This window comes from Barbatula barbatula (genome assembly GCF_947034865.1).
Source record: "Barbatula barbatula genome assembly, chromosome: 14".
NCBI lineage: Eukaryota > Metazoa > Chordata > Actinopteri > Cypriniformes > Nemacheilidae > Barbatula > Barbatula barbatula.
In genome coordinates this window covers 18534906-18551201 of record NC_136777.1, presented here as the reverse complement: position 1 = coordinate 18551201, position 16296 = coordinate 18534906, and the positions used below count along the sequence as shown (strand labels likewise).

The 16296-nt window shown below is 41.0% G+C and overlaps 1 protein-coding gene across 1 annotated transcript in view; it reads right to left on the bottom strand.

Moving 5' to 3' along the window:
* Positions 1-16296, bottom strand: part of arfgef3 (ARFGEF family member 3) — a 113775-nt gene that overhangs the window by 23310 nt on the left and 74169 nt on the right. Inside the window, exons 23-29 of the mRNA XM_079472668.1 lie at positions 15689-15868; positions 6839-6980; positions 6478-6600; positions 6247-6350; positions 5589-5733; positions 907-1035; positions 282-458 (exon numbers count right to left, since the gene is read on the bottom strand). Coding sequence (XP_079328794.1) covers positions 282-458; positions 907-1035; positions 5589-5733; positions 6247-6350; positions 6478-6600; positions 6839-6980; positions 15689-15868 — 1000 coding nt within the window. The remainder of the gene's footprint in view (positions 1-281; positions 459-906; positions 1036-5588; positions 5734-6246; positions 6351-6477; positions 6601-6838; positions 6981-15688; positions 15869-16296) is intronic.

Genomic DNA, 16296 nt, shown 5'->3' with positions numbered 1-16296 from the left:
AAAGTTTGGTATTTAGTACCGTATGTTGTGGACACAATCCCGCCAAAGGTTGTTGCATAATGCTAAAAACGTTGCAAAAAAAACGTAGTGCACCATATTTTTATATATATCTGTCACTGTGGTTACAGGCATCAAAATGCACCCTACTTGAGTTGGGTTGCCTGTTCATATAGCCAATATGAGATCTGTAACTGTTAGCTGCTGTTTTAACACAACATTTCAAGACTCATGCCTGTAATCCTAAACACCGACAGTGTGAATGTAGCCAGATTGAGCTTCACCTGAATGGATGAAGCTGTGAATATGTTCCACCACTAGCTCACAGGACAGTCCAATGGCATGCTTGAAATTCGCTGCAGCGATGTCCCAGTACGAGTGGTCACTGTGACTCCGCTGTAACCATAGCGACATCACAGGGAGGAGGAGCTGATTCACAGAGAAGATGGCAAAGCCAGGCCCTACAAAACACAAATCATTATTTAAATGATTTAGTAAGTTCATATTTCAGGGGCTAAAGGGAAAAAGAAAATGGATAAGGACAATACACTGTATCATTGCTGCCTTGCAACGGCAAAAGACAGTAACTTCTTTCTTGGTAAAAAATAAGTTATAGATATTTTTGGGACATTCAAGCCTCCTTTATCATGTGGATTCGTATCTTGAGTAAATTTTATTGTTTTGTGGAGAAAATAATGGGCTGTACCCTGGAAAAGCCCATAGTAAAATAACAAATAACAATATTTACTGTAAAGTAATTTTTCTCAGTTCCACACTCTCAAAAAAGGTATTTTGCCTTGGTAGGGTGTCTGTAGTAGCCTCAGAGCCACAGCTCTTAACCACTCAGACCTTTTTGGGTTTGTTCTTGTTTCTAAAACAGTTGACTCATGTGAGATTTTGGCATCTGACCTGGTATCTTGGTGACCTCACGCAGAAGTTCAAACAACAGCTGGAGAGTAGGAGGCTGATGCTGACGGGGACAGTTAGACACAGCTGCCGTCAGCTGCTCCAGCAGAAGAATCCACACTTGTATCAGACCTGCACATATGGAGTATAGAGGCGGTTTCAAAGCAACAACATAAACAAACGTTACTGTGCATACACGCCTTTGTGGCCCAAACTTAACATCCTGTACACTTCAGCAAAGAATTGAATCCCAGTAGATTATTTCTGAAAACAAGCTTAATAAATAAGTAAATAACATTAGCTAGCAAAAAATTCTAGCCAGTATTGGTTTGGGTTACCAGTAGTTACTTGGTTACTAACCAATTACTAACAGTAACTTGGCTAAACTTAAATGCGACAAAATTACGCGACCCATTCAACAAATTGTTTACTTAAGATATATATACAAAACAATTCATGAAATTGTCTATTTAATACCATATTTTACAATGAAGTATTAACAAACAAATATGAATAGGCCTATACTGTAAGTTGATAAATAGTTACATTATTAATCAGCTGTGTACATTACATAAATAAGAATATAGATGCAAGAAGCAATTTCGAGGTCAAGCCCTAGAAGTGTACAAAGGGAAATACATGTGGTCATGTCTGATCATGTGTTTTTAAAAATAAGACTTACAATCATAGGAAAAACATAGGCAACTTTTTCAGGAGGGTCTCTAGATGTCTTGTTTTTGTCATATGTTGTTAGCAGTTTCATACATTTAATTATATCTCTTGACCACTAGGGGCCACAGCCTAAAACCTTTACAGGTCCTCTCACAATATGGTCATGATGAACCAAACCAAGTTTCGAAACGATATGTTGTAGGGTCGATGAAATAAAAAATGGCGGACGGCCACTATGGGAGAACCAGGAACACTGGGTATGGTTTGACTCGGGATGACTCGTGGAACCAAAAGACCATCCATGATTTTACACCAAGGTTTGAAAGATTATAAACAAAAATAACCATGATTATATCTCTGGACCAATAGGTGACGTTGTGCCGAAACTGGTTTGCTAGCCATGTCTGACCGTAAGTTTTTTAAAATCATGGATAAAAGCACTAGAAACACAAGGAAATTGCTTATAACTTTTGACCACTAGGCAGAGCTGACATGAGCTGTATACAAAGTTTTGTGTCAATATTCCAAAGTACTGAGATGATACAGCCACAAGCCCCCGTGGCTTGCTCACCTTCAGATTCATTGACAAGGTACATTAAACAGTTCAAAAAATCTAAATATTAATATAAATAACTTTGTCAGCAAATTGTTCGCAAATCTGAATAATTTTGTTGCAGGAAGATATAATACGATTATATAAGGAAGTATGGAAGTAGTTTCATGTTCACGTTGATGAGCTACATGAGTATGGAGGACCACAAGAGTCACAGGAAAAGTAATAAAGCATTTCATAGTTTAATAACTAACTCTGCAATAAAAATAGGCATTATTACGTTTGCTTAAAACTTTGTCATTTGGCCCATTTATTTTAGCTTAAATAAATAAGGTAATTAATTACTGTTTTAATGGGCAATTTAAAACGTGATTTTTCTTGATTTTTAGTTTTATCTTCATGGGTAAAAAAATGAAGCAGCATGAATACTCTTTTTCCAAATGTGAACAGTACGAAACGCCCCCTTCCATTACGGGATGTCTTCGGTCTCCCAATTGGTTCAGTGAATGAACAGAATAATAGTCCTCTTCTGCAATTATATTACAGTCTCGCGCGGCTTTGCCACGCAGATTTAACCCTGGAGCCAGCTAGAAAGATGCGAACTACATCCATATTTGTGATATAAATATTCATATGAAATACGTTGGTTGCATAGAAGAAAGTGCAGTCTAGGACCTGCCCTGTACGGTTGTTTAATGAGAGAAAGGAAACGTACTTTAAGATTCCCATACTGTAATGGTAGCCAAAGACAACCAAAGACATGGCGTGGTGGAAGGGGGGCTTAAATACCGCCAACATGTGGAAAACGAGTATTCAAACTGTTTATTTGTTTTTTTAACCATGAAGTTCTAGTTTTACCGAAAAACGGCGCCATTGTCTCACTCCCGTTTGTTCAATTGCAAATTGAAAAACAAATGACCAGAAGGTACACAGACCCTCAATGAGTACATCATTTTAAAGTGCATTAATGAATTCCTAAATAAATAGTGGAATTTCAAAATGCATTTGAAAATGCGTTTTAAAATGACGAATGAATAATTGGATTTACAAATTAAACTATTAATAGGCATTTAAATCAGTCATTTACAAGGCGATTCCTTTCCGATTTGCTATTCGGTTAGCTTAGTTATTTAGCTTCCCCTTTAAACCTCACTTTTTAGCATTTCCCTGACACTTTGGGTCCTTGCACAGTTAAAACGAGATTCAACAATGCAAATTAGCTATGACGAGAGAATTGTAAAAAGCTCTCTGATTGCCTAGTTCCTTGTACGGCATGTTCAGAGCTATGTAAGATGAGCAATGACGAATATACACTCACCTAAAGGATTATTAGGAACACCACACAAATACTGTGTTTGACTCCCTTTCGCCTTCAGAACTGCCTAAATTCTACGTGGCATTGATTCAACAAAAATGAAAGCATTCTTTAGAAATGTTGGCCCATATTGATAGGATAGCTTCTTGCAGTTGATGGAGATTTGTGGGATGCACATCCAGGGCACGAAGCTCCCATTCCACCACATCCCAAAGATGCTCTATTGCAGGGGTGTCAAACTCATTTTAGGGTAAGGGCCGGATAGAGAGAAAAGTGACAATGTGCGGGCCGAATCACCTTTTTTAAACCATATTGCACCAAATTACAAATGAATTGGCAAAAAAACTAGAAAGACATACTGTTCTGTAAATATTTTTTCCTTTTCTATGATTTCTGTTAGGGAAAAATATGCGCTGCTCACACGTGCAGTGAAAGGTCAATCAGAGCACTTGGTACATCTCTCTCGCCATGAGCTCAATTGCATTGTTTAACCTCGTTTTACCAATGCAAAAACCCAAAGTATCATGGAAATGCTAAATAGAGAGGCTAAAAGGAAGAGCTAAATTACTTAGCTAATCAAATAGAAAATCAGAAAAGGAAAGCCAGCAGGGAAATGGAAATCCAAATAGTAAATGGAATCATCTTTTAAATGCCTGATTAAAACCCTTATTCATAGTTTTATTTGTAAATACAATTATTAATGTTTTATCGTTTTTAAATCGCATTTTCAAATACATTTTCAAATTCCACTATTTATTTAGAAATTATTTCATGCACTTTAAGAGGTCAGTATGACCATGCTGCTGAAGAAACTCACACTTAATCCTGCACTGTTAGAACACTACAGACCTTGTATCTCCCCTTCTTTGCCAAGACTCTTGAGCGTGTTGTTTTGACCAGCGTTCCTCTTTTTTTCCCACACAGAATAACTTCCTGGAAACCAATCTAGCTTCAAGACTGGTCTCAGTCACTTTAGAACCGAGACTGGCAAGGGCAGCCTCTAAATAATCTGTATTTGTCCTACTGGATCTATCTGCTGCTTTTGAAACTGTTAATCACCTCCTCCTGGTGACCCTCAGGGCTTTGGGTGTCTCTGGAATGGCACTATATTGGTTCAAGTCTAGCCTCTCAGGTAGGTCATTTAGAGTATCCTGGAGAGGCAATGTCTCCAAGTCAAAACATCTGCTCTTTTCTATATACATGACATCACTAGGTTCTGGTTTAGAGAGGTCTGCAGCCGTAGAGAGAGCCGGGAGACGAGCGGTGAGTAAGTGGGACACCTGCAAACAATCAACACCTGTGTCTCGTTCCAGTAGGCAGGGAGAGGGCGGATATAAGGAGGATTCGATCCTTAACCTAGGAGAGAGAGATGGACTGACTACGGGCCACATTGAAGGACTGTATCGTCGTGGAAAGCTCTTGGAGGACTTCACTCTGTTTACCAGCTCTCAGTGGCCTGTGTTTATCAGATTTTCTACCACTGTTGTTAAATAAGAATAAAGCCAGTGTTAATCCAGCCGTCCTCTTCCTTCCTAGCTACTGAATCTCGTTACAGTATGTATGTATGTAAGATTAGTATGTGTCTAGTCTAGGTAATAATACTGGATTACTTTGTAATTTAGATTCTTATTTGATTTTTATTTTTGGATAAACAAATGAAATTGTAAACAAAAGTATTAATGCCTATTTTATTGAGAACTGATTGGACAATAAAAAATCTTTTAATAACTTTTTGTCAGCAATGTCTTGAGATCAGAAAATCGGAAACAAAACATCTAGGAGGAGTAGGTTTTTGAAAAACGAATCTTAGATTTGGCATGTTTGTCTGGTGCTGAGCATCCCTCTGTGTGTAATAAGCAGAATGTATGAGCGCTGTGCACCTAAGTGCATGTTTACTAACGCACACTTAAAATAACCAAAAACATTTAGTGTCTTTAGACTAGGTTTCAGTTGGTCTATGGTGTTGTCTATTTTCAGTGCCTTAAAATTGCAATGCTCCAACAATGTACCTGAACACACCTCTTTTTTAGACCAGCACTCCCATGGGAGCATTTAGCCAATTAAACAACACAGCTCTAGTGCCGCACTGCGCTGGGTGTACAATAGGGCTCAAAGAAATGTTAGGAGGAGGTTTTAAAAAGTCACCCGTGTCATCATCAAACTCAGCTAAAACACGATCCATGCCATCCTCGCTGCTCACAGATCGCTCCTGGGCTCTCATTGGCAGACTAGCCAGTCTCGCACCCAAGAACACAGGCTTAGAAGGCATCTTGTAGATTTTGGCGAGGAGCTAGACAAACGTGAGATAACGCATACAGTTAATAAAGGAATAACAAACTTCATGTTATTCTTTTAATGTTTAACATCATCCAGTTGCCTAGACATCAGCTGAATCCTGAAACCAATGGGGTATAAACACACGGGGCGATGACAAACTTCTGCTACAGTTTCAGTTTCATTTTAGCAGATGTCATTGCTTTGTGTGTATTTACGGCATTGAGACTAAAAAAAAGTTTTGAAAATTTTATTTAATTCAATTTTAAATAAATTATAGATATGAAATGACTAAATAAATCACAAAGTATATCAACTCAACAAAGTGAAAAATTGCTTTACTAAAGTTTTCACAGGTTGCCAATACTTTGAAAATCTTGAGAAAATGTAATATTTTTGAGGGGAAAAACCTTATAAATAAATCCCACCCTGCCTTGGTCTGAAGTCCAATCAATGTAAATAAAAAAGATACGAAAAAGACAAAAATAATAACTTTGTACATGAGTTAAATTTACTTTATAGACGTTACCTGTGAACATTTTTTCAAATAGTCCAGGGCAGGCAGGCACAGATCAGTAGAGCTGTATCCACTGACACGAACACAATCCCCAATCTCCTTATAGTCTACTTCCCCTGCAAAAACAAATCTGTGTTTAAATGTTTTCAGTTGTTTCTTTTTTCTGTGCTTTTTAACAAAGCACAGCAGAATAAAATTGCGAAGATGAACATTATTTATTTAGTATGAAAGAGCCGAGTTCACCTAAACCTTTCACAAACTTCATAAGGCACATGATGTAGTCAGTGGCTGCGTTGGCAAACACCTGAATATTGTCAGTGTTGATGAAGGCTTCAAAGACATCAAACACAGGTGCCTGTGACTTCCCTGCATTTAACAAAAACACGATGAACAGTGAGAGCAGATTCTTTTAATAACGAAGTTCTCACATTTTGACCAGACTTATCAATAATTATTAATAATTTATCTAAACTAAACAGATGATGGTGGCACATATGAAATGAGAAATGCATTGGTTGTGAATTCTGCTGCTGATTGTAATTGTACAGTAGCAATCTAGAGCTTTTCTTGTCTGTCGTAGCTTTGAAAAATAAAGCACACAGACCCATTGAATATTCTCCAGTCAGGTAATCCTTCATGTCTGTCTTGTTTCCGTGCACAGTTCTGAGTGCACTGAACAGTGGCCTCCAGCCAGACTGGATCTGAGCTGAACACATCTCCACCAGCTCTCCTATAGAGGTGATCACCTACATGCCATGACAAAAACACATCTGAAAACTTGGAACCCACTCATTATCAGAAAAAACAGCATCCCTATAGCACAAAAATGTCAGATCTACAATCTAATGACATTCCATACTCTTTTAAACGAAGCATGTTAAAAAGACATGTTCACCAAAAAATGTAAAACCTAGGGGTGTATTTCAGAAAGATTGTAACTTGAATATCTTATCTTTAACCATGTTAATTTTTAGTTACAACCTAATTTAGGACAAAATCTAGAACAGAACAGTATTTCCTAAGTGCATTATCTTATCTGAACTACAGATAGGAAAGGGGTATAACAGAAGCGTCTTAATTTAAACAAAAATCTTAAAAGAAAATTAGGACAACCCGACAGGTGTTCTTACGTATATGAAACCCAACGGTAAAAATCAACACAAAAAACGACGATGTTTGATGTAAGAAATACTTTTGAGATAATTTTCTATTCTAATAAACCACTCACGTTCATTTAGATTCGCTGGTGTCGTTCACCAATATGTAAAAAAACAGCTATAAACGTACATTTACAGTGAACACTTAATGCAAAAAGGAATGTGCACACTTGATATTTGACTGACTCCTTTCGTTATTTTCACAGGAGTGAAGAGTGTCTCTCTAACAATTTTTTAAACAGTGTATCGTAGCATTTATAATATTATTGCCCTTATAGGTTGAATCGCACGGTTGTTTTCCTCATTGTAAGTCTGTCCAAGTGGTCCCTCACACAAAAGTGAAGCTGAGGGGTTTTTGGTCGCACCCTAGTGGCTGACTGCTAGGTCAGCAGTACTAGGTCATAAACCCCTCCCTCACCATGTAAACAAATAGGACAGGAGCCAAACTATAAAATGCATATAGCCTATATATATATATATATATATATAAAATTGATTCAAGTCATAATAACTAAAAAAATACAGCTAACTAACACAATTAAACACCACAAAAACATTATAACATAATAAAATACATGAGTTTTGAAAATCCTTAAAAATGGATTTCTCTCATTTTGGAATCATACTCCTCAAATATTACATCACAGCAGCACATTGTGGGTTGCTTGGAAACAGACCTGAGAGTAGATTATCGCACTTGATGGAGCGATTTAAGATTTCCTAGCTAGAAATTAGAATTACGGGTGTGACGAGATCAAAACGCGACCAGATTTCTCGTCGAGGTGAAACGTTTTCTCGCGATTTGTGATGTCAGCATGATGGAGCGTGAGGGTGAAATTTGCATTGAAGATCCCCCTGCCACTTTTAAATAATTTGTGTGGCAACATTTTGGTTTTCCAGTGGAAATAAGAAACAGCGAAAGAGTGCCAGACAAGACGAACACAATATTTAAACATTGTTAAAAAAAAATGCTGTACACCACAGCTAACACGAGCACTATGCAAAAACACATACAGAACCACCACAGCTCTTATTCTTAAACCAGCCGCACCTGTGACGAAAACATTAAAAGGGCAAACAACTCTAAATGCCTTCGCATCTCTTCCACCGGCAAGTTCAAGGGCCACGGCAATAACGAGAGACATCAGCGTTTTCATTGCAGCTGATATGAGTCCATTTTCTGTGGTGGAAAATCTGGGATTTCGGCGACTCCTCCACACACAGGGGTACACCATCCCATCACGGGCGCATTTTACTCGCACTTTGGTCCCAACCTTCTACAGCAGCCAAGGTCAAGGCTGTACAGACTCTAAAAGAAATCATCGCCATTACTACTGATGGGTGGACTTCTAGTTGGTCTATATCACAGTGACTGGGAAATGGTTCATTCATTCATTAATTTTCTTCCGCTTATCCGGGGCCGGGTCGCGGGGGCAGCAGTCTAAGCAGAGATGCCCAGACATCCCTCACCCTAGACACTTCCTCTAGCTCTTCCGGGAGGACACCGAGGCATTCCCAGGCCAGCCGGGAGACATAGTCCCACCAGCGTTTCCTAGGTCTTCCCCGGGGTCTCCTCCCGGTCGGACGGGCCCGGCACACCTTCCGGGGAAGGGGTCCAGTAGGCATCCAGAACAGATGCCCAAGCCACCTCAGCTGACCCCTCTCGATGTGGAGGAGCACCGGCTCTACTCAGAGCTCCTCCCGGGGAACCGAGCTTCTCACCCTATCTCTAAGGGATCGCCCAGCCACCCTGCGGAGGAAGCTCATTTCGGCCGCCTGTATCCAGGATCTTGTTCTTTCGGTGAGAGTAGGAACGTAGATTGACCGGTAAATCGAGAGCTTCGCCTTGCGGCTCAGCTCTTTCTTCACCACGACAGACCGGTGCATCGAACGCATTACTGCAGAAGTTGCACCGATCCGTCTGTCAATCTCCCGTTCCATCCTTCCCTCACTCGTGAACAAGACCCCAAGATACTTAAACTCCTCGACTTGAGGCAGGAACTCTCCACCAACCTGAAGTGGGCAAGCCACCCTTTTCCGACTGAGGACCATGGCCTCGGATTTGGAGGTACTGATTTTCATTCCAGCCGCTTCGCACTCGGCTGTAAACCATCCAAGTGCATGCTGAAGGTCCTGGTTTGAAGGGGCCAACACGACAACATCATCCGCAAAGAGCAGAGACGAGATTGTGTGGTCCCCAAACCTGACACCCTCCGGCCCCTGGCTGCGCCTAGAAATTCTGTCCATAAAAATTACAAACAGAACCGGTGACAAAGGGCAGCCCTGCCGGAGTCCGACATGCACTGGGAACAAGTCCGATTTACTGCCGGCAATGCGAACCAAGCTCCTACTTCAGTCGTACAGGGACCTGACAGCCCTTAGCAAAGGACCCCGGACCCCATACTCCCGAAGCACCCTCCACAGGACGCCGCGAGGGACACAGTCGAATGCCTTCTCCAAATCCATAAAACACATGTGGATTGGTTGGGCAAACTCCCATGAATCCTCCAGCACCCTGCAGAGGGTGTAGAGCTGGTCCAGCGTTCCATGGCCAGGACGAAAACCACACTGTTCCTCCTGAATCTGAGGTTCTACTATCGGCCGTATTCTCCTTTCCAGTACTCTGGCATAGACTTTCCCTGGGAGGCTGAGAATTGTGATCCCCATGTAGTTGAAACACACCCTCCGGTCCCCATTCTTAAAAAGAGGGACCACCACCCCGGTTTGCCATCCCAGAGGCACTGTCCCGACCGCCATGCGATGCTGCAGAGGCGTGTCAGCCAAGACAGCCCCACAACATCCAGCGACTTGAGGTAATCAGGGCGAATCTCATCCACCCCCGGTGCCTTGCCACCGAGGGGTTTCTTGACTACCTCAGTGACCTCGGCTTGGGTGATGGAAGAGTCCACCTCTGAGTCCTCAGCCTCTGCTTCCTCAATGGAAGACGTGACGGAGGTATTAAGGAGATCCTCGAAGTACTCCTTCCACCGTCCGACGACATCCCCAGTTGAGGTCAACAGCTGCCCACCTCCACTGTAAACACAGGAGAGGGAAACAGTGCCCTACCAATGCTGAGGCACCGGACGGTTTGCCAGAATCTCTTCGAGGCCAGTCGATAGTCCTTCTCCATGGTCTCACCAAACTCCTCCCAGGCCCGAGTTTTTGCCTCCACAACCACCCGGGCAGCAGTCCGCTTGGCCTGCTGGTACAAGTCAGCTGCCTCAGGAGTCCCACAAGCCAACCAGGCCCGATAGGACTCCTTCTTCAGCTTGATGGTTTCCCTTACTTCCAGTGTCCACCACCGGGTTCTGGGATTGCCACCTCGACAGGCACCGGAGACCTTACGGCCACAGCTCTGAATGGCTGCTTCGACAATGGAGGTGGAGAACATGGTCCACTCGGACTCAAATATCTCCAGCCTCCCTCGGGATCCGGTTGAAGCTCTGCCGGAGGTGGGAGTTAAAGATTTCTCTGACAGGAGACTCGGCCAGACGTTCCCAGCAGACCGTTACAGTACGTTTGGGTCTGCCGAGTCTGTCCAGCTTCCTCTCTTGCCATCGGATCCAACTCACCACCAGGTGGGGATCAGTTGATAGCTCCGGCCCTCTCTTAACCCGAGTGTCCAAAACATACGGTCGCAGGTCAGATGAAACGACCACAAAGTCGATCATCGACCTGCGGCCTAGGGTGCCATGGTGGCACGTGTACTGATGGACACCCTTATGCTTGAACATGGTGTCTCGAGGAGTGTGGTTCCAGAGCCCAAGCCATTCGTAGAGGTGATCCCGACTATCTCTAGTCGGAACCTCTCAACCTCACGCACCATTTCAGGCTCCTTCCCCTCAAGCGAGGTGACATTCCACGTCCCTAGAGTTAGTTTCCGTGTACAAGGATCGGGTTGTCGAGGCCCTCCCCTCCGACTGCCGCCCGATCCACTATGCACCGACCCCCTATGGTCCCTCCTGCACGTGGTGAGCCCACGGGAAGGCGGCCCCACGTCGCTCCTTCAGGCTGAGCCCGGCCGGACCCCATGGGGAAAGGCCCGGCCACCAGGCGCTCATATACGAGCACCGATCCCGGGCCTGGCTCCAGGGTGACGTCACGGTCCTCGAAATCTTACTCATCATATGGGGTTTTTGAAACACTCTTAGTCGGACTCGTCGCCTAGGACCTGTGTGCCTTGGGAGACCCTGCCAGGGGCATATAGCCCCAGACAACATAGCTCCTAGGGTCACTCGGGTACTCAAACCCCTCTACCACGTTAAGGTGGCGGTTCAAGGAGTGGCCATTCATTCATTCATTTTCTTCCGCTTATCCGGGGCCGGGTCGCGGGGGACTAGGAAATGGTAATTTTTTTATTACAGACTTTTTGAGTCCCATACAGGTGCAAATAAAGCTAAAGTTTTACAAGCAGCTGTCACTGACTGGGAGATTAAAAAACCAAACCATGCCATCGCAATTGTGACTGACATTTACTCTGTTACATTTACTTCAGTACGTTTTTGAAAAAATTATACTTCTAGGAGTAGTTTTAAATCACTATACTTTTTAGTTTTACTTGAGTAGATTTTTGAAAAAGAAACTGTAGGCCTACTCTTACTCCGCTACATTAGGCTACAATGAGCTCGTTACTTTTAACCTATTTGGTATTCTACCCATCATTGTTGTTATTCCCCCGCGTACGCCTCGTTTTAATGTTTTATTTTTGACAGAGAGAGAGAGTTTTTCGCTAAAGGGCTCTACCATGTGACTGTGTTTCACCAATCAAACGTAGTTGTGCTGTGCAGTCTCGTCACGTGACCAAAACAAAAATGTCAGAATCATCCGTCGGCAATGCAGAAACAGACGAGGAACACCCCTGGCCTCATATTGAAAAAATGTTTACCTTAGTTAAAGTGCGAAACAGCAGCTACATTATGCGGTGTCTTCTGTGTCTACCAAAACAAACAGACATATCAGCATTCAAAAACTCAACATCCAACTTGAGGAAACATGTACGTTTCCTAAATTCGTTCTCTTTTCTTTACTTGTATTTTTTTGCTGTGGATAGGCGAATGTTTGTCTTTTAGGTTACACATATTTTAAACATTTCCTATACATATATATATATATATATATATATATATATATATATGCGCACACACACACAGAGAGAGAGAGAGAGTTTATGGCTGCCTTGTTCTAGTTCTGCCTGCAGAGCCTGGTAAGAAAGTATTAATATTTTGACATTTTTGTTACTTGTGCTTATTTATTTTTTATTAGTTTTTATTTTTTATTTTTTAAGTACTTGAATCTTTTAATTTAAACTAATTTGTAATTAATTAATTTATTTTATTGATTGGATGAACTATAATTTGCCTAAAGATGAATATTTTGTATTTTGTTATGTCTGTCTGATTGAATGCTTGTGTTCAAAAATAAATCAGAGGTTACTCAACAGTTACTCAGTACTTAAGTAGTTTTTTCACCAAGTACTTTTTTACTCTTACTCAAGTAATTATTTGGATGACTACTTTCTACTTTTACTTGAGTCATATTATTCTGAAGTAACAGTACTTTTACTTGAGTAAAATTTTTGGCTACTCTACCCACCTCTGGAGACGAGTAACTGCTTTATTTCACCGGAGTTCAAATGAGACAAAACGCCCGTAATATTTATACACTGTGAAGCTTTTGAATCCTTTGAAGACAGCCACCACAGTCTTATGTGAGGAGAAAAGCCCCACAGTGTCTCTCATTGTGCCACTGAAGGGTATAAATCAATTTGAATTGCCTTACTCCTTTTGTAAGTGTGAAAGTGTGTTTCCTACTAGATTTAATGTTTAATGGATTAATGCAAAGTGGGTGTGTGTTAGAAACATGACTGCATCAGAGTGGGTGTGTTTGTGATAAGACACAACCTGCTTAAGGTTAAAGCAAGAGTTTCTGCTGTTTAAAGACCACAGGTGAGAAGAGTACAGAGAGGAGAGAAGAGCAGCTCAGTGTTCCACACATGGGGGAGAGGGGACTCTGGAAGTCGAGTCAGAAGAGACAGAACCTGCTTCCAAGAAGACAGTGCTTGATGATCTACGAGGGGACTCTTTCTCTAAGACAGAAAAGTCCAGCAGAGGGATTGAGAAGAAAATTTATGTCTACAGAAGAGAGGCCTCTATCCCACTCAAATGCTGCCTTGGGATCGGGTGGTGGAGAGAAAACGGCTCTAAATATCCTTTGGTATCTCCACTTGCCAAAGCAAAACTTTCCATCCCTGCTACCTCTGTTAAAAGTGAGCGTGTTTTTTCAACTGCAAGAGACATAATAACTGCCAAAAGGTCTCAACGGCTACCAGAAATCATCGACATGCTTATATTCTTGAAAAAGAACATGACCATATCTTAGGCTGTTATGTGTAGTTCATTTATCTGTTTTTGATGTTTCTGTTTGCACTTTTAGTTTTGAGAGAGCAGTAATTTGATTATCGATACACTTACTGTTTGAATTCAAAGTGTCTTTTCTGTTTTTATGGATACACTTACTGTTTGCTTTTAAAGTGTTATTTCTGTTATTATATATTTATTTTATTTATACTGTTTATAATTTTTTTATGTTCGATCAGTGGCGGTTCTACATTGAATTGCACCCCGGGCGAGAACATCTTTGAGCGCCCCCCCCCCTCGAAAAAACTAAATTATGTCATATTTTTCTTGACCTAAACTACAGTGGTACAAATTGAATTTGTCATTAAAATTTGTCATAAAAAGACAGAAGTGTCCTCGTTTCTCAGTCTCTAAGGCAATATGGTTAGATGCCGAAACACCAGCTAAGTAGTGTCTTACATTCAATTATTAATCTGCTATGTCATGTTTTTATGACAATTATGACAGGTTAACAACAAAGACCTCAAACAAACAATATTTGCATTAAAAATGTCATAATTGAGCGAAAGACACTTAATGACAGTTGTCATAAATATGCATAAAACCTTCATATTCATGATATGTGTGATGTAGCAAATAAATACCAAAGGTTATGTTCGTCTTAGAAACTAGCTACAGATTGGAAAATTCTGTTTGCTCATTACGGGACCTTACGTTAACCCAACTGATGGAAATAAATAATAATAACTGAACTTGTAACAGTTTTGTTGCAAAGCACAATATTATGGTGAAATTAGATCTCGTGTTTGTTGACTTAAAACCAAAATTGTTGTATAAGTGGTGTCAGTTCTACCTGCCCTGCACGGGCCTCGAACCGGCGTCTGTCCGAATGAGAGTCGGGCGCTCTAACGACTAGGCTAAACACCGCACTACAAAAAGGCTAATATGACAACATGGATACAGTAATCATAACACAGAGAGAACATTATAGTTGCATACTTTTATCTTCTCAGCATGCAGGGGCGCCAATTTGCCAATTTCCCACACAATGAATGAATGATAGATAATAGATAACCGATTTGCGTCGGCCCAGAGTCCACGTGACATGAAAAAATGCCGCCCCGGGCGACAGCCCGGTTCGCCCGTGCCTAAAACCGCCACTGTGTTCGATTTGTGGAAAGGAGTTAGATTTCTCATGTGAAATCGTACACGGGAGAAGCCAGTCGGTTATTTGCAGTGTTTAAATATAATTCATTAAAATAGAAGTAAAATTGAAAATTGATTTCATAATGTACCTACATTGTTTTTCAATTTGTGATTTTCAGTTCAATAAAATACTATTTTCCATTCATATATTTCATCATTGAAGATTTCTTAAAAATTGTGTAAAAATCTCGTCACGTCACGTGGAGTAAGCATCTCGTCACATCCTTAATTCGAATCCTTAAGAAATGTAAGATTTGCTTCTGTAATGGCAATTTTAGAAAAATCTTAACTTAATGTATGAAATCTTAAAGGGGGGTAAAATGCTATATCATGCAATCTGACTTCTTTAAACAGTTAGACGTGCTTATGCTTAAAATGGTTAACTTTTCAAAAAACTAGTTGGGCGTATGACTGTGTTATCGTACAGTTGTATCAGTCTTTTACAAATGTGATTAAACTGAAGACTCTTCAAAGGTGTGACGTATGCTATACTACTCTATAGGTTTTTTAAATTAATATAAGATTGGCAGAAAATGTGTGTGTTACAGCTGCTTTAAGTTAAGACCTAGGATAAGAAACTTTCTGTAATACGTCCCTGGTTTTCATAAAATCAAAGTAAACAAATATTGGGATTATGATAAAAAAATTAACACACAAAAGCAGCAAGGAAGTGTTAATTAGATTGACGAGTTTTAGCAAGGTCGAACAATATTATTTTAAGTCACAATGGCAGACCTGATCTTGGACATCTTCATCGCAGAGCTCAAGCTGCATGATGTGCTCAAAGGGTCTGAAGAGGGCTTCATTGAAATGAAAGTGTGGCAACTCTGCCCAACTGCTCAGGACCTCCATCAGAACATCATGAATGAAAGACACAGCCTTCTGAGATACGTGACGCTCCTTATGACAAGCTGCCTGTGGATAGAACATTATAAAAGATTTATTACCAAACTCCAACTGGTCCAAAACACGGCAGCTCGAGTTCTTACAGGTACAAAAAATTATGAGCATATTAGCCCAGTTCTGTCAACCTTGCAATGGTTTCCTATAAACCATTGCAACTTTAAAATCTTGCTTATTACCTATAAAGCCCCACATGTTAAGAATTTCAAAATGAAGTGCAGGTGGTAGATCCTTTTCCCATCTAGCTCCTTAACTTTGGAACAGTCTTTCCCACACTGTACGTAAGGCAGACACATTCTGTCAGTTTAAATCTAGACAAAAGACGCACATTTAGATCAACCGTAACCAGGAAAACTTCCAATAACAACTGATGTACTTGTTGCATCAAAGAGTGCAGAACAGTACTCTACTCTCAGCCAGTCTTGTCTCATTGTTCCAAG